This window comes from Mixophyes fleayi, chromosome 6, assembly GCF_038048845.1.
Source record: "Mixophyes fleayi isolate aMixFle1 chromosome 6, aMixFle1.hap1, whole genome shotgun sequence".
Lineage (NCBI taxonomy): Eukaryota > Metazoa > Chordata > Amphibia > Anura > Limnodynastidae > Mixophyes > Mixophyes fleayi.
In genome coordinates this window covers 220,835,171-220,853,830 of record NC_134407.1, presented here as the reverse complement: position 1 = coordinate 220,853,830, position 18,660 = coordinate 220,835,171, and the positions used below count along the sequence as shown (strand labels likewise).

The window sequence follows — 18,660 nt, the reverse complement described above, 5'->3', positions numbered from 1 at the left end:
AAAGGCGTATCTGCTATCAGTGTAGATATCTACAGTGTGACCTCCGGCTACCATACATGTTTAAATTATCTAATAAAGGCTAATCATGTGGAATAAACAGCCAGATGTGTCATTATTAAACACAGAACATGACACAAATTAGGGGATAAAGTGTATTCAGACAATGTCGGACTGGGCCTGGTAGGCACAGTGTATCCCCCGGAAGGCCCTGACCCTGATCGATCCCCTCCTCATTGGTAGGGGGAGCAGACACTTTAAAAAAAAAAAAAAAAACATACTTACGTGACCGTGGCATCGACGCCCCTCCTCTCTGCTCCGTCCACACTGAATGTCGGGCATGACGCCTGACGTTCAGTGAAGAGTGGCGTAGAGAGGAGTCGCAAGAAGAAAGAAGACTGAAGAAGAGAAGAAACAAGCCGATAGAAAAGGTAAGTGAAGGAACGGAAGCAAGGGGGGTGCAAAGATAGCATGGCAGAGTGTGAAGGGGAGCAAAGGCAGCATGGCAGAGTGTGAAGGGGGGCCAAAGCAGCATGGCAGAGAGTGATGAAGGGGGGCCAGGAGAAAAGGGTAGCAAAAGCAGCATAGCACAGGGTGATGAAGGGAGGGCCAGGAGAAAGGGGGAGCAAAAGCAGCATAGCACAGGGTGATGAAGGGAGGGCCAGGAGAAAGGGGGAGCAAAATCAGCATGGAACAGGGTGATGAAGGGAGGCCAGGAGAAGAGGGGGGCAAAAGCAGCATGGAGGATGCAGTGTGATCATGAGGCACAGCATGGGGATGAAGGGGCACAGTAATGTGTGTGTGATGGCACAGCGGGCTTGTGGCAATATAATGTGTGTGTGTGGTAGGTGGTGGCTAACTAATGGGTGCTATTTTGTTTGTGGGGTTATGGTGGGGCAATTTAGTTTTATAGTGGGGACTATTAATTTAAGATGTGGTGGCTTGGGGGCTATTGAATGTGGGGCTGAGTTTAAGGAGCATGAGGTCTATTTATTAAATGTGATTGTACGCTCCTCTGAGCAGGGCCATCTCTCCTCCTGTTTCCACCACTCCTAACTCTGCTCTCCAGCTACTTAGCCCTCCTCCTCGAGGGTCCTCCACCCCCCGTCCCCTCTGGAGGTCTCCCTGTCTTCCACGCTCTCCTTCTTGGGCTCCGTTGTTTGCGGATCCTCCCTCCCCCTTCCCCCGCCCTCTCTAGCTGTGCATTGAGCTTACTGAGTTACTGTGCTTACTGTTTACTGTACTGTGCTGTCTCACCTTGTACTGTAACTCGTTTGTCCCTGTACGGCGCTACGGACACCTTGTGGCGCCCTATAAATAAAAATTAATAATAATAATAATATGAATTATTTAATGACAGTGACTGTTGTGTTAAATAGGTATATTTTTTATACGTAAATTCTATTAATCTATGGCTGGGGCTGTTTTGAGGGAGGGAAATAGGTTCATTTATTAAATGGGAATACTATTACTTTAATGTTGGGGCTGGAGGAAGGCCTAAGTATTAATCGTGGGTCCTACTGATTTAATGTCGGGACTGGTTGGAATTTTCTAAATGTACCCATTTGTTTTTTTCAAATAGGGCCCCCAACATTCCAGGATCCAGACAATCCGCAACTAAAGAAACCAGCAACCACAGGTGGTAAAAGTGACAAGAACAGGTAGGACAGTCTGTCAAATGTTCTGATTCTAGTGGGACAATCCAGATTTTTGGTGACTGTTCTGCCCAATCTAAGGGGCATGTTAAGATTGTGTACTCTTTATATACACACTGCATTATTTATATACTACACTATGGTGCTAGCTGTCCTTCATGGGCTGACCACTCCCCCTCTAGTGTCGGGTTTCGCCTCTATGATGGCTGGCCACATCCTCTCTGGTGGGCCCCAGGCGTTGCAGTCCCCCGGTGGGCCCTTCATGCCCCAGTCCGACACTGCATCCAGATATAAACAACTATAATTCTGTGGATAGAAAATACATGAGCATACACAGATTGAGCAAAACAGGCAGAACACTTCTAAGGGAATTTATACCAAATTTAAATATCCAGTCTTAAAACATGGATAAGCAAGCGGTTGCTATCTACCTGTTGTTCAACAATAAATCCCAGCATTCTCTTTCCTCTGCTATATACTATGTAGTGTGTTATTTACATTTGAAGATCTGAAAAAGATTAAAATGAATTGCCTGTTTTGATTGTAATTCAGTGGGTAATTTTTAAGCTGCCATCAATTAATTTTTAAGGTTAATTAGGTTATCTAGGTGAAATGTTTCTTGTTAGAGGAAATTATTTTGACTGATCATCTCTGGCCGTCCCTTCTTCTTGGACTTCCCCTTAAAAGATTGGGGCCTCTTATTATTTCACTCTGTCCTTTGCCCATTCTATGTAAATCAACTTTACAAATTTCTTAAAGGATATAATTGTTATGGTAACCAGTGCGGCATAAACTTGTAGAACAAGGGGTAGAGGTCTTCACCTTTAGCAGCCGCCTTTCCCGTAGAGACTGGTTATGCTCACAGGTACTCGGATGCCCCCAGGACTTATGCTCAGAGTAGTACAAGTTTATGCTTACACAGCGGCGCACAGGCACAGGAGGTAATGCACAGAGTAGGATAGGCCAGAGATCTGCGGACTGGACAGAGCACCAGTGGAGATGTCAGATACCACCAAGGTCAGGGTCACAAGCACTGGTTCAGCGTCCGGGAACAGGGAGAAGGGTCAGGGTTACAGGCAATGGTTCAGAGTCCGGGGACAGGCAGAGGTCATACACGTGAAAGCAATCCAAGCTTTTAACACCAATTCAAACACAGGAGCAGGTAGCAGTACTGAGGCAGAATGCTATAACCGGCAGTGAGGCTCAGACCTCACTGACTTAAAAAGTACAGGTGACCAATCAGAGGGGAGTCCTGGAGGTGCTCTCAGGACTTAGCTAATTAACGCTGGCACTGACAGCTAATGAGGACAGAGTACCCAGCTGCCTAAATTATCCATGAATTAGGCAATCCTTAATAGCGCTGCGCGTTCGTACCCGGCTGGTAGATAGCTGGCCAGGTGCGCCGGCAGGGAACTCCGAGTGTCCCGGTTGTTGCCCAGGCAACCGGGACGACGAAACCGGAAGTGACGTCCCCGTCGTCAGCAGGAGAGAGCTGAGACTTGCGGCAGCTGCGGGTACCGCCGCTACTAACAATAGTAACTTCAGAAGAAATTTGAACAATATTAGAGAAAGTATAGAAAATAAAATTCAAGAGAGAGAATAGCCTGATGGTTAGGTAGTCAGCTTTTATAAATTATTTCTGTCTAAATATTTGTGACCATACACTACAACCTTGCAGATGAAATTCATACAAGACATAACATTCATACAGAGGATCTTATAATCCCCTCAATATACAGTGAAAAAGGTAATTATAATAATATCAGGAACTTGGGACATAATATTCTAAAAGGAAAATGATGATAATGAATGTTATGATCAAAATGATGCAAATGTTAAACTAATCAGTAAATGTATACTTATCATCCTTCTTTCTCAGGAACCACAATCTTGGTTCTGAATATTTAAAAGGTCAGGCCACAGCATTGAACACACCTCTACAACTGTGCATGACCCCACTCAGATACCTTATCCCTCCACTAGCTGTCTTATTGTCTTCTACTTGGTCTGGCCCATCTCCATGTGTCTTAGCCAGTGACAGGCAAATACCCATAGTTCCTGATTGAGCTAGCCAGCACATATAGCATAGGAATTGCTGGGTTGGAATATAATATCATGCTCGGGGAGGGCTAAGGTTGCAGACTGAGATTCCTTGGAAAAAGAAGAATAAGAATAATATATTGTTCTATGAGTAAGCGTCGGCAAAACGTATGTTAGGGAGTTAGGGAGCGTCAAAGGAAGTAATTTTAGAGAGACAGATGGGCAGAAGATCGGGGACAGACTTAACAAGTAACAGACCTTACATAATATGTATTGGTTGGATCTAGTATAAATGCAGACAGTGTGTCTGTGCTCACATGCCCTGAAGCAGGAAGACGAACATCTGTTTGTATAATAGAGTTTAGACTTTAAATGATAATATAAACTCTGTATCTCTGCAGATAATAACAATTGCCTCAAGCATTCCCACAGCCATGAAAGCTGTGCAATGCATGAAATGTATGGTTCTATCTAACAAATAAAAATGGAGTTCATCATTACAACGCCAGATACCTGCATTTCACACGCATTATAACAATGTAATATGTAATAAAAGTCTGAAATACATTAAAGAGAATAACATATCTAAGAACATTAAATAAACACTCAATCAAAGCAGTTTAATAACAAACTGACCAGCTTGTATGTAACAAAGTCATAAATCAGATAAGATAACAGGAAATAGTGACCATCTATTTTGATTAAGAGTGTGATTATAATGTTATTTATTGTATCAATATTGGAAACTCAACAATAGGGGTCCTAAAGGTCACTATGATTTTTACATACTAAGGCAATTATTACGAATATTGATATACAAACAATTGTAAATAAACAGCACGGAGAGCACTATTAGTGCTACAATACTTACACTACAATTTTTGCAGTATGAACTCAGTGACTGGTACTGCATTGGTAATAATTATGCATTATTTATAAATGTTCTATCTGGAACACCAGTAATAATGCTCATTTTAGTCTAATATATGTCTATACTTTAACATTTATGACCACAAGGTCCGGCCCCAATAGATCCCAATTTTTAGGATCTCCCAGATAACAGTGACACCTGCCCACTGTACACTCACTTAAATTAATCTTAGGATATTTGGCTTTTATACTATTTTTTATGGGTATGATCATAAAAATGTATAATAAAAATTAGAATAATTCACATTTCAGTGTATTGCTGCCCGGAGTTCTACTGGTTTGGGTTTCAGAGTCCATCACATCTACCACCCCTTGGTGATGGGAAGGTGTTTCTACAAGAAATTGCAGACATTGTTTCCGGTCTAGTCCTGTAGCAGCAAAGATGGCCTATTTTGGGGTATTTCAATGCATGGGTCGATGATAAGCTCTCACACGTTCGCCATGACCTGTGCACAACAAATGCTCTGGACCTCACACAAGTTATTCCATACTTGGTCTCGTTTTCCATAGAGGATAAGAAAACACTGACCTAATGATATACCCAGTTACCTGGTCAGACCATCCACCTCATTTGGTTCTCAGTTGTAAACCCTCACTATAGAACTTTTCCCATGGAGATGACCAGGTGTTGTACAATGAGGGGTGTTACTTACAAGGCTCCTACCGCCAATTTTAATCTCTGAAGTAATGTATACCTGTGAGGATCCTTGTTCTCTAGTCCATTACTTATTCAATGGACACTATCTTCCCTGTTTGTATACAACCCCGCATACAACAGTGTCAAGCTCCTTGGTTTGATGGCAGTACTGGTGAACCTGAAGACTCGCATGTAAAATTAATCAAACATACTAAAGAATATCAAGCCACAATCATCCGTTAAGAAATCAGAGTTCCTGTCAGCATAGTACTGAAACAGTCCTGGTACATGTGCTTAATGATCTTCTGATGGCCAGAGACAGAGGCAAGTGCTCGATCCTCCTGGACCTCTCTGCAGCATTTGATACCATGGACCATGGGATTTTAATAGAGAACATGAGGAATTTCTATGGACTGGATGGCACAGTCCTTAGCTTGTTCAAATCATTTCTCACTGGCAGGGTGTCTTCAGGTGTATACTCATCTGCACCAGTGTCATTTGCTCCGAGTACTAAGAATCCAATACCAATCCTAAATGGCTGTTTAGTGGAGCTCTAGGAGTGGATGAGTGGCAGTATGCTGAGATTGAATCCTTATAAAACAGGTATTTATGATAGGAGCTCAATGCCAAATAATAAGACTGCAGCTTGGCCAACTAACTAGACTTAAGCTTGGGGGGTTTGAGTTGTAAAACTCATCATGTGCAGGATCTTGGTGTTGTATTTGATTGTGGTTTGACATTTAAACATCAGGTTTCAGCTATGATGGAAGCCTTATCCTTTCATCTGAAGAACAGAGCCAGCATTAAGCATTTGATTCCCTCAGAAGATCTTCCAACACTTGCATTTGTGTCCTCAAGCCTGGACTACGGCAATGCACAGTAATTTGGTCTGGTTTAATGAAAGAACTGCACAGCTTGGAGCTGATACAAAATGCAGCAGCCAAACTGTTACATAACCAGCCCTGTCCCTGCCCCATAACAGCTGTTCTTCAATCCCTTCCCTGGCTGCCTGTAAGATGGCAAATCTATTTGAAGATTGGCTTATGGACATTCAAAGCCCTGGGTAATCGAAACAGCTTATTTTTCCCTATACTCTCTCTTACTCACTTCCATACACAGATGAAGGACTACTAACTTCCTAGAATTTCCAATACCTCATTTGGGGGTAAAGCTTTTAGCTTTGTGGCTCCTACTATCTGGAACTCAATGCCCCATACAGGAACCCTCCTCAAAACATCAACAAAAACAGACTAATGAGTTACTTGTTTACTGAAGCATTCATTAATGCCTTTTCATTTAAAAAATAAAAAACACAACTGCTTAGCTCTCTCTTCTGTACTTTGTTAATCCTTTATATGTTTGTTTTGTGTTAGGCTGCCAGTCTCGTAATAAACTTACAGAACTAGCGGTAGAGGTCTTTGCCTATAGCAGCTGCTTTTCCCGAAGAGCTTGATGTGCTCACAGGTACTCGGATGCCCCCAGGTCTTAACTTGTATTGTAGTGTAAGTTTATTAAAACCGCAGCGGCAGGGCCGGAGGAGGCAGTTCAGAGGGTAACGGATGGTCAGACATAAGCCGAGGTCAGAGGTCCGAAGTAAGCAGAGTAGTCAAAGAATGACCAATGGGTCAAGGCTGGTAGCAAGCAGGAATATCCAGATAACAAGCAGAGGTCAGGGCAATCAGAGTTCTAGCAGGTCCAAAACAAGCCAACAGGAGATCAATCAGGAATCAGCAACTTAGCACACAGCAGGTCAGCAATCCACAAGGAATCAAAACGCTATAACCGGCAGGGAGGCTAAGCCCTCCCTGCCTTAAATACTCAAGACAGGCAATTACATGGCATAATAAACCCCCCAAGTGTGGCTTAATAAATGTAATTAATCCTAATTAGCCTGCAGACTTAATGGAAGTCCCAGCGCACGCGCCCGGCTGCCCTATACTGCCAGGGGCGCGATAATCTAACAGATCTGCGTCCGGCCTTTGCCATAGCAACGGTAGTCATGGAGATGGCCGGGAAGCCAGGGACAGAGGGAAGCGAGTCGCGGCGATACCCGTGGCTTGTAACATTTTGTACAGCTGTTGGTTTTAATTTCAGTTTTGGCATTTTTATTCCTATTTTATGCATTACTTTCTGCTTCATGTGAGTACTATTGCGGTCATCCATATATAAATACTTGAGAGGGTCTCTGGGTAAGACATGTCTGCTAGTATTTATTGGAGGCAGATTTATTTCTAAGTTTGGCATTTCCTGCCCATGAGCGTTGCTTCTTTAGTTTTTATTTTAGTGCAGAACAGTATGTAATATTTATTAGTTTTATTGTGATTAAGGCTAACGTGACACAAAGCATTATGGGCAGTGTAGTATTGGTACTATATTTATTAGTTCCAAGTGTATGAAGTTCACTAGCCCCATAAAAACCACAAGAAGTTGCATTATTATGGTGACATAAGCTGGTAACCAATTTTTTATACTTCTTTTCTATGCTGCACTATTATTTATACCTCTGATGTAATATTTAAGGTGAATAAGTATGTTTTAATACTTCAAATAGTAAACAAAGTTCCTTCTGTGTTTCCTTAATATGTTGTCTGTGTTTCCTTAATATGTTGTGACCACACAATTAGTGCTATAGACAGGTTATCTGGATTCCTTCTTCTAGAGAAGGCTATCAGTCTTGATTTAGTGATATATGTTATGTTTTGTAGGGGCGTGGCTTCAATAATCATATTTCAATTTGTTTTTTGATAACAATGAAATGATCTTAAGTAGATTTTTACTGGCATATAAATGTCTGTTTATACTATAGCACATATGTAATTAGCAATATGCTAATCCACAAGGGGATTCAACACCTCCATCAGATGGTCCTTTAAGCCATGAAAAAGACCCCCGCTTTATAGGTCAAAACGCGTTGGGGAAGGTGAATTGGGTCACATTTACACCACCAGTGAGGACACCTAGAAATTGGAGCATCTTTCCCCGGGATAAAGGATGCTTTATTTCTCTGACATTACACCATCTCTGTTCTGGTAAGAAATCCAATCCCACCTCAGCTGGGGACCATTTATGATGTTATTTGTTGTTTTTATATGTTTTTGATTTTATATTTTTATACAATAAAAAGATTACTGGACTAGATATAATTTGCGTTTCTTGTCCTGTACGAGATCATTACTTAAGAGTGAAGAGCTAATAAAATGGGACAATATGGCTGCTGAATGACCTCTTTCAGTGAGCACAATCTAAAAATGGTTTGGGAGGAGCGTTTGATCTTTACCCACAATTATATAATTGTTGATGCCTTCTCTACCTGATTTTAAGTAAGCGTAGACATAAGTGGGCTCACCAGCTGTTGCTCGTACAATGATTATTGATTGATGACAGGGACAACATTGATTTATAATTAACTTAAGGGGTAAATTTTATGTTTCATTATATTATGGGGCAATATTATTTGATTGCTAATGATGGCAATAATGATTTATGATGGGGCAACACTTATTATTTCACTTTATTTATTCTATAATTCTTTTATGTGGGGAAGATCACCTGTATATAAGATATAGTGTGTGATACACTGCAGTGACCTCCATCTTTTCTAAAAGACAAACTGTACCATGTATTGTGCAACATGAGTTGGATACAATATTTTTAGATCACCTTATTTAGAAAAAGCATCCACCTTACAAGAACTAAATACTGCAGAGAGAGTCTGTTTTGGGGGACATTAGAGACTGGTCTATGCTGTATAACACTTATGGAACAACGTGAGCGCTTGTAGATGTCAGATCTTGCTGTATTACTGTATCAGTGTGATGGTACTGTGTACTGTACCTCTATAGGCAGCATAACGATGGAGAGCTTTCTTGTGTATGCTTCTTTTTATTGTTCATCGATAAAGCTAGGGGTTAGATTTACTAAGATGCAGGATTGAAAAAGTGGGGATGTTGCCTATAGCAACCAATCAAATTCTAGCTTTCATTTATTTAGTACCTTCTGCAAAATGACAGCTAGAATCTGATTGGTTGCTATAGGCAACATCCCCACTTTTTCAAACCCGCAGCTTAGTAAATCTAGCCCTAGAAGCTTAGCGTTCAGCAAACAGCTGAGCAGGACAAGGGAAGTGTCAAGCGGAATCCGATTTATACCAGATCACTCTGTAATGGGTGTGGAGTGTCACAAAATAGGTCACACGTGTGAGATGGCTGAAATGTGACAAGAATGTGACGTCCGTATTGCTGGAGAAGCAAATATAAGTAGGACACAGGGAACAAGTGTCAGGAACAAGGTTAGCAGATGAACAGAATTGGCGGTGACTGCAACAGGGTGACACAATAGACTAACTCACTCAATGATGTGACCAAGACTGCTGGGAGACAAAGGGCTTAAAAAGGTGGCCCAAAAAGAGGAAATACTAGATTACTGACAAGACAACATTGAGCACATTGGATCCCCACACTCTCCCCTCTATATTTTATGCAAACTATACCCTCATCAGCTTCTCCTTTCCTTCATTTCCCCATCTTTTTATCTTGTTTAAAGAATGAGGCAAACAACAAGAAATCATGATGGTAAGTACAGATTTTATTTGTGTATAGACCATATAATGCCATTTCATGTCTATAAATGTATTGTGCTGTTATAAAATATACTTATTCACTACATAAAGAATAAAAGGTATAGATACAAAATAAAAACAAACTGAACCTAAAACATTTTCCATCAGTCAATGTGCAAACTACAGTATATGAGGTCTCTATAACATTAGTCAGCAATGTACTGTAACTTGCATAGAATGAGCAGGAAAGTATAAGACTCTAAAATATTGTAACGCTTAAAGTGTATTCCAGTATTTAAAATTTTATTTTTGATGCTTCTAGTCATAACTTCCTTATGGTACATTAGCAAAGAGTTTGATTACTGGGAGTCTGAAAGAATGTGAGAGATTCTTACTATCTAAAAGGTACAAAACATCCAACGTCTGACAGGAGATGAGGAATCCATTCATCAGTAACGTTGTGTTTCCAGGAGAACCCAACCAGAGAATTGCTGGAAGCAAGTTACCAAATGAAAAAAATGCAGAGCGCATTGAATTAAACACAAATATGCCTATTTATTGGCCTAGTGCATACAGAGGTATTTACCCACAATCCACTTTTGGGAGCACATGGAGAGAAGAGCAAAAACTATGCCTCAAAATTCTAATATTTTAAGACCACCTTCTTCAAAAATGTCAACGTTTCCTTAGTTTTCTCCAAAAATACTACTTATCCAAGCTTCACTTGTCTTAAATCATGAGACAGAAGAAACACTTCTGTTTTTTAATTTCATAGGTATTTATATCCTTAAAAATGTTTTTCCATATTAAGTGTGCCTGGAAGGTACAAAATGCATCCCATTTAAAACATAGGCCTAGACTTGATCACCACCACCTGTAAACATGTGCAAAATTAGTCCTTCTACAGGGTGAAAAAGGCCCTGCACGCATCTGCTAAACTGGAGAGGCCCCAAACAAACACACTTTCTAACCTTTCAACCTCACTTAAACATGTTGTCCTGCAAAACTAAATTAATTTTCACATGTGGGTGCACCCACCAGCCCACAATATCCCTGTATAAATGAATGAGTTTGCAAAAGTAGCCACGTGGCATCACATAATTGCATCTGCACTGTGGGCACACATTTTTGTAGATTCATAAATGATCCTCAGTAAGTAGTCACATATTACTGAATTATAAACCATGTCACAGCTTCAATTACAGAGAATGACCAAACATAAAGTAACATTACCCAAGATCACACATTATGGGGTAAATGTATTAACCCTTCTAAAGAGTGAAAGTGGAAGTGTTACTCTTAGCAACCAATCAGGTTCCAGCTATCATTTATCTAGCACATTCTAGAAAATAGCTAGAATCTGATTGGTTTACCCCTATATTTCCAGCCCATTGCCAGGATTATATATCACTTAGGAACCTATGTAACGATACGGTCTCATTATTACTGCGGAGAGTGATGCAGATATCTAATAGAGAAAGGAGACTGCAATAGGTTCCACGAGCAATGTGTTAAAGACACCAATAACCGTGACTGGTAATTTAATTATAACATGTTAGTACACTGTGTGATTGAAGGTTTGATTGAGTAATGTTACTATAAATATAATATATGCTTATGGGGATTTTTTTACAATTTTAATAAAAATTTTATAAATTAAGGGCTATCACAGCATTTGTATTGCTGCATGGAAATGATTTATCATCTGTGTGAGTTCTCTGATGTTTAACAAGATTTGATTTCTGTGTAAAACATTTCCCACACTCAGAGCATGGAAATGGTTTCTCACCTGTGTGAGTTCTCTGATGTTTAACAAGATCATATTTGTGTGTAAAACATTTCCCACACTCAGAGCATGGAAATGGTTTTTCACCTGTGTGAGTTCTCTGATGTTTATAAAGATGTGATTTGTGTGTAAAACATTTCCCACACACAGAGCATGGCAATGGTTTTTCACCTGTGTGAGTTCTCTGATGTTCAACAAGATATGATTTCTGTGTAAAACATTTCCCACACTCAGAGCACAGAAATGGTTTCTGACCTGTGTGAGTTTTCCAATGTTCAACAAGAACTGATTTATATGTAAAACATTTCCCACACTCAGAGCATAGAAATGGTTTCTCACCTGTGTGAGTTCTCTGATGTTTAACAAGAACTGATTTGTGTGTAAAACATTTCCCACACTCAGAGCATGGAAATGGTTTTTCACCTGTATGAGTTCTCTGATGTTTAATAAAACCCGATTTATTTGTAAAATATTTCCCACACTCACAGCACAAAAATGGTTTCTCACCTGTGTGAGTTCTCCAATGTTCAACAAGACCTGATTTATATGTAAAACATTTCCCACACTCAGAGCATGGAAATGGTTTCTCACCTGTGTGAGTTCTCTGATGTCTAACAAAGACTGAACGACGTGAATAACATTTTCCACATTCATAACAGAGAAAGACTGTATTGTCTGTCTGAGTTGTACTACGTGTAAGCATATCTGAGTTATCAGGAGACCATCCCTCATGAGAAGGGGAGTCAGATGATACATCTGCACTATGAAAAACTGGATTTATATTTAGGGTAATGGCTTTTTTCCCTGTAGAATCTTGAATGATGTTATCTTCCATATTCCTGCTTTTGAGTCCATCTGTTAAAAAAAATGTATGGAAATATGTCTTGTTTGTACATTGAGGAGCACATTTGCATAATATTGATGAGCTCAAGATATTCAGTTGTTTAATTTCAATTTGTAAACTATGAACACAAACAGCAAATATGAGTTCTTTTGTGAACATATAAAACATTGGCTTAAAATATATATCAACTGTGTTAACAAACACATTGAGTAGATCCAGCCACAGTGACATGCATTTCACTTAGACACATTGCACTACTATTAAAGTTAATTATATTTGAATGAAGTTAATCAAGTATATGTTTAATAGTAGATTGTAGAATAATTGTAATTATCTTCATTTTGAAAATGTTTAATGTATGTGTTTTATTAAGAGGACACTAGATGGCAACAGAGGGCACTAGATGTCCACACACATGTATATATTGACTGATAATGAAATTCCATGTTTTAAATATAAACTGGATTTGTATAGGTAGACTCTCAAGATGAGCGCTCCTATTCACTAGATGTTCCCTATTAAATAAGTCTGCTGCTCCTTGTAGTAATAATATATAGATTAGATAGAGATCGGAGCACAGGTGACTTCATTGTGTACAATAAAACTAAAGGCCACTTCTGCGTTCCACAGTGCGGTTCAACCAGCCGCGGACACTGTCAGAGGAAGACGCCAAAGTGAAGCTGGGAGAGACCTTCAAGCAAACATCATCGTGACGAATGTGACATGGTAAGAGGAAGACTAGTTTAATAGGGAAAGGATTTCCACGTTCTGTTTGGTCTCAGTTCCAGCTGCAGCACCGCTACATACTTACTCTATACGCCCAGTTGCATAACCAATGCATTTCTTTTACCCCTGCTGTATATCTGTTGCTTATTTGTTAACACCTGATTACCTGTTTACAGCAAAGTCAACTGACCTCTGCATATTGCACATTACACATGAGCCATAAATCATAAAATAGATATCAATGGTGCGCTAGACATTTTTCTTTCAATTACTCTGCAAAAGGTCTATACCATTACCAGATTCATTTTATCGTATATGTATAACTTAAAACTGCATTCAATTGATGCTAGTTTCTAACTGTGTTCATTGTGCACTTGGGTTAATTTACTTATTTGACATTTACTTTTATTATACACGCTGAAGTCATTTTTGACCCCATCTTTATCCAATAAAACTGGATTTGTCCAGTTTTCCCACTTTGGACAAAGGAATTTCTTTTAGAAGAATCTCTACATCTGTCAGTCATACCTATAAGGACTAGCCTAAATACAACTCCACGAATGGAATGCATGGATTTCATACTGATTGCCTTGTCATAGTTTAAAACCACTTATTTCTCTTCTTTGTAACAAAACTGTCTGGAGAAGAGAAAGATCTTTAGAGCGTTCTACTATCTGAAGCTTGTATGACATGTCATTTGCACATACATTTATTTTTGTAAATAAATCCTTTGATATCTTTTTAATGTTCCTTGTTCTGTTGGTATAAACATTCAATTATTGTTATAATACTACCGAACCTGAAATGCAGACGTTGGGGAGTAACATTTCCCAAGCATACACAATGCCCAGCAGCACATCCTATGCATGCGTCTACACTACTTTCAGTTCTCCCGGTGGACACATAGGTGTGAAATGAGAACACTGAAGCAGCCTCTCTATGTTCCTCTGGTCAACCACAAGTAATATAGCCCCATGGCCAGTCATGCTACTAATTTACTCTGACACTTTGGCATAGAACAGCATTATGAAGGCAGGAGAGCAGCAGGACAGAGCAGTAGAGTAAAATAGGAAATAGCAACACAGAATGACCATGGCACAGAGCGGAGGAGAGCATCAGGACTGAGTAGAGAGCATCAGGACTGAGTAGAGAGCATCAGGGCTGAGTAGGAGAATGGAGCAGGCACAGACGAGCAACAACAAAAGTGGAACAAAGCATAAGGACAGAGCATGATACAGAGACAGGTCAGAAGTTGAAGAGCAACAGTACAGGGTGATTCAAAAGTCGCAGTAGACCCTTTTATTTCAAAAACTCTACAGGAATTGGGCCGATTGGCTGATTTCAAGATGGCGCCCATGGTTGGTACATACCGTAAAAGATAGACCACGTCACCCATACCTTACTGGAGTATTCAGGTTTCCCAATTTCCTGTAGAGTTTTTGAAATAAAACGGTGTACTGCGACTTTTGAATCACCCTGTGCATAGTATCTAAGCACAGAGATTTTAGGGGAGCTATGGTACAATGATGGTGTGTGATTATAGTTCTGTATGAGCAGGATGGTGAAGTTTGTCTGCAATGTGCCTTGTGATGGGGAAGGGTTACTTAGGGGAATTACCTGCTATTTTGCTTTATTAGGGAGGATCATGGGTAATGTTGGAGTTTCATCCCATTGATCACTCACCTTTTCCCGTTCCTGCGCCGCGATCGCCGCAACCCCATCTCTCTCTTCCGGGTGTCGGCTGTGTCACATGATCGCAGCGGGGCATGGAATTCAAACTTGCCTCTATGTAAACCCTGCTCTGACGCCTGGGCAGCATCAGAGCAACTTCCTCTGTTCCTGACTCAGTTCTGTGTGGCTTCTCCTGTGTACCAGACCTGCTTGTGACTTTCCCTGCTCTCCCACCCCAGCGTGCCAGACCCGGCTTCCCTACTAAGATTCTATCTTCCATCCCTGTGTACCGAACCCGGCTTACCTGACCACGCTCTGCTGTCTATCCATGTGTACCGAACCCGGCTTACCTGACCACGCTCTGCTGTCTACCCGTGTACCGAACCCGGCTTACCTGACTACGTTCTGCCTACTCCTATGCACTAGTACCGGCTACCCAGACCTCTATATCTGCCTACAATCTGAGTGCCTGCTCCAGTATTTGCCCTCGGATATTTCCCTCAGCCTTACCTCTAGGGGCAGACCAGTGGACTGCGACCTGCGAGCCTTCGCAGCTAAGCCCATCCCGCCTTACGGCGCTTCTTAGTGAACATCAGGGGGTTCTTTAGACTGCACCACCGACCAGCCAGCGCAAATCTAGAGTGAGGCAAGTATCCCATAATTTATGTTACAGTTTTCTCTGACCAAGGGATTTGCTCCAACACCTGCTAGGATGGGTGGAGAAACAGGAATCAAATCAGGACCAGCTACTTACATTTTTACAGGGGCTGTCAGCCCGAATGGACACCTTGTAGGCAACCATAGCAGCGTCCAGAGTTGCAGCGGCTCCTCCACAGGCTCCCACAGTCTCCACCTCGCCTGCAGGCGCAGCTTCCTCTCTGCGCATTCGCAACCCACCTAAATTTTATGGGGATCCCAAGTTATGTAGGGGATTCCTAAACCAATGTGCCATACAATTTGAGCTCCTTCCTGGGAACTTTCCGTCTGAAAAAGCAAAAGTAGCATATATAATCTCTCTTTTGTCTGGTCAGGCCTTAGCCTAGGCATCACCTTTCTGGGAGAGAGATGATCCCTTACTACACAGCTACCCTAATTTCCTTTCTACCTTTAAGAAGGTATTTGATGAGCCAGGTCAAATCCCCAACGCGGCTACTAATATACTTCGTCTCCGGCAAGGAGGTCTCTCCGTGGGGCAATATGCCGTACAGTTCAGAACCATGGCCTCAGAGTTTCGGTGGAATAACGAAGCCTTGATAGCTGCTTTTTGGCAGGGTCTAGCAGACCGAATAAAAGACGAATTGGTCTCTCAAGAGCTTCCCACTTCTTTGGATGATTTAATTTCTCTATACATTAAGGTCGATCTTCGTTTCAAGGAATGAAATTTGGAGAAGGAACAATCTCAACGTGGTCCCTATCGTCTGGTTCCCAGTTTCCAGACGCCTGTTCAACCTCTGGAGGAACCCATGCAGCTTGGAAGGACTCGCCTTGCTGCCGAAGAGAGAGAAAGGAGATTCAGGACCAGATTATGTCTGTACTGTGGTGAAGGGGGTCATCTCTTAGGAACCTGCCCCAAGCGCTCGGGAAACGACAGAGCCTAACGTTGAGTAGGGAGGCTACGTTAGGTCCCTCTATTCACATCTTCTCTTCTTCCCTGGACAGAGTTTGCTCACAACTATCATTACCATGAAGCAGCCTCCAACTCCCCCTTCTTTATCTTGTATGGTTGCCATCCCAGACTACCAGCCTTCTCTTCTCTTCCTCAGTCGGAGGTACCAGCGGTGGATTCTCTCTTTCGCAGGTTTTCTACCATCTGGGATTTAGTAACCAGCCTGAGGAGATCCGCTATCTGCGCTAAGAAAGTGTATTACAAGAAAAAGAAGGCAGTTCCTCGTCTCACCCTAGGGGATAAGGTGTGGTTGTACACCCAGAACATTCGTTTGAGAGTTCCTAGCAAGAAGTTGGCTCTTAGATTTATCGGCCCCTTTGAGATCTCCGAGGTTATCAACCCTGTGGCTTTTAGATTTAAGCTTCCATCTTCGTTACGCATTCCCAGTGTTTTTCATGTTTCTCTCCTTAAAACCGTGGTTACCAATCAATTTTCAACTACTGAGAGATCTCCGCCCTCTGTGGTGGTTCAAGAACAGCCCGAGTTTGAAGTCAAGCAAATTCTGCATTCTCGTAGTTCCAGAGAAGTTCTGCAGTTCCTGGTGGACTGGAAAGGTTATGGTCCTGAGGAGCGTTCATGGGTTTCTGCCTCTGATTTACACACCCCATGTCTCCTGCGAACTTTCCATAGAAGATTCCCCACCAAACCTTTTTAGGTGTCCGGAGTCCACCTTTTTTGGTGGGGGGTACTGTTACACTCACCTTTCCCCGTTCCTGCGCCGCGATCGCCGCAACCCTGTCTCTCTCTTCCGGGTGTCGGCTGTGTCACATGATCGCGGCAGGGTGGGGAATTCAAACTTGCCTCTATGTAAACCCCGCTCTGACGCAGCGTCAGAGCAACTTCCTCCATTCCTGACTCAGTTCTGTGTTCCTGTGTGGCTTCTCCTGTGTACCAGACCTGCTTGTGACTTTCCCTGCTCTCCAACCCCAGTGTGCCAGACCCGGCTTCCTGACTACGATTCTATCTTCCATCCCTGTGTACCAAACCCAGCTTACCTGACCATGCTCTGCTGTCTACCCCGTGTACCGAACCCGGCTTACCTGACCACGCTCTGCTGTCTATCCCGTGTACCAAACCCAGCTTACCTGACCACGCTCTGCTGTCTACCCGTGTACCGAACCCGGCTTACCTGACCATGCTCTCCTGTCTACCCCGTGTATCGAACCCGGCTTACCTGACCACGGTCTGCTGTCTATCCCTGTGTACCGAACCCGGCTTACCTGACCACGATCTGCTGTCTACCCGTGTACCAAACCCAGCTTACCTGACCACGCTCTGCTGTCTATCCCTGTGTACCGAACCCGGCTTACCTGATCACGCTCTGCTGTCTATCCCTGTGTACCGAACCCGGCTTACCTGACCACGCTCTGCTATCTACCCGTGTACCAAATCCAGCTTACCTGACCACGATTTGCTGTCTATCCCTGTGTACCGAACCCGGCTTACCTGACCACGCTCTGCTGTCTACCCGTGTACCGAACCCGGCTTGCGTGACCACGCTCTGCCTACTCCTTTGCACTAGTACTGGCTACCCAGACCTCTATATCTGCCTACATTCTGAGTGCCTGTTCCGGTATTTTCCCTCGGATATCTCCATCAGCCTTACCTCTAGGGGCAGACCAGTGGACCGCAACCTACGGGCCTCCGCAGATAAGCCCATCCCACCTGGCGGGCGGTTCTTGGTGAACACCAGAGGGTTTGTTAGACTCCGCACCACCGGCCAGCCAGCGCAAATCTAGAGTGAGGCAAGTATCCCATAATTTAAGTTACAAAGGAATCACAATGGTGACGTTCAATGTACTGATGTACTAGAAACAGGAGGAGACTGATCTGATTTCTTGGCTGGTAGCACACATTGAAATATTGTGACTCCCCCACTGGGCAGATAATTTTTTCACATTAGTTTGTACTGACACGAAGGTGTTTAATAAGAGATTATTTTCTGTAATAAGTGTTTATTACTCACCTGTGCTGATATCTGTAGGGATTTCCTTGTCCTTACCCTGCTGATCACCCATCACATAAGTCTCTTCTTCTCCCTCTGTAACGTCTACTCTAATATGTCTCAGATCTTCACCCTAAATAACCCATAAAACAATAAAATAACACTTAAGCTATGCCTGATTTCATTAATTGAGATTAAACAGTAG

At 42.2% G+C, this 18,660-nt stretch overlaps 2 protein-coding genes across 4 annotated transcripts in view; one reads left to right on the top strand and one right to left on the bottom strand.

Moving 5' to 3' along the window:
- The window catches only part of LOC142159934 (gastrula zinc finger protein XlCGF66.1-like), a 112,617-nt gene that overhangs the window by 58,481 nt on the left and 35,476 nt on the right, over positions 1-18,660 (top strand). The window lies entirely within an intron of this gene.
- The window catches only part of LOC142159810 (uncharacterized), a 60,979-nt gene that overhangs the window by 26,708 nt on the left and 15,611 nt on the right, over positions 1-18,660 (bottom strand). The window contains exons 12-13 of one of the 2 annotated variants that reach the window (XM_075214562.1): positions 18,477-18,588; positions 11,488-12,458 (exon numbers count right to left, since the gene is read on the bottom strand). In XM_075214562.1, the coding sequence (XP_075070663.1) occupies positions 11,488-12,458; positions 18,477-18,588 (1,083 nt within the window). Of the gene's footprint in view, positions 1-9,871; positions 12,459-18,476; positions 18,589-18,660 lie in introns of those variants that run through there. The other variant, XM_075214561.1, reaches the window with a different exon arrangement.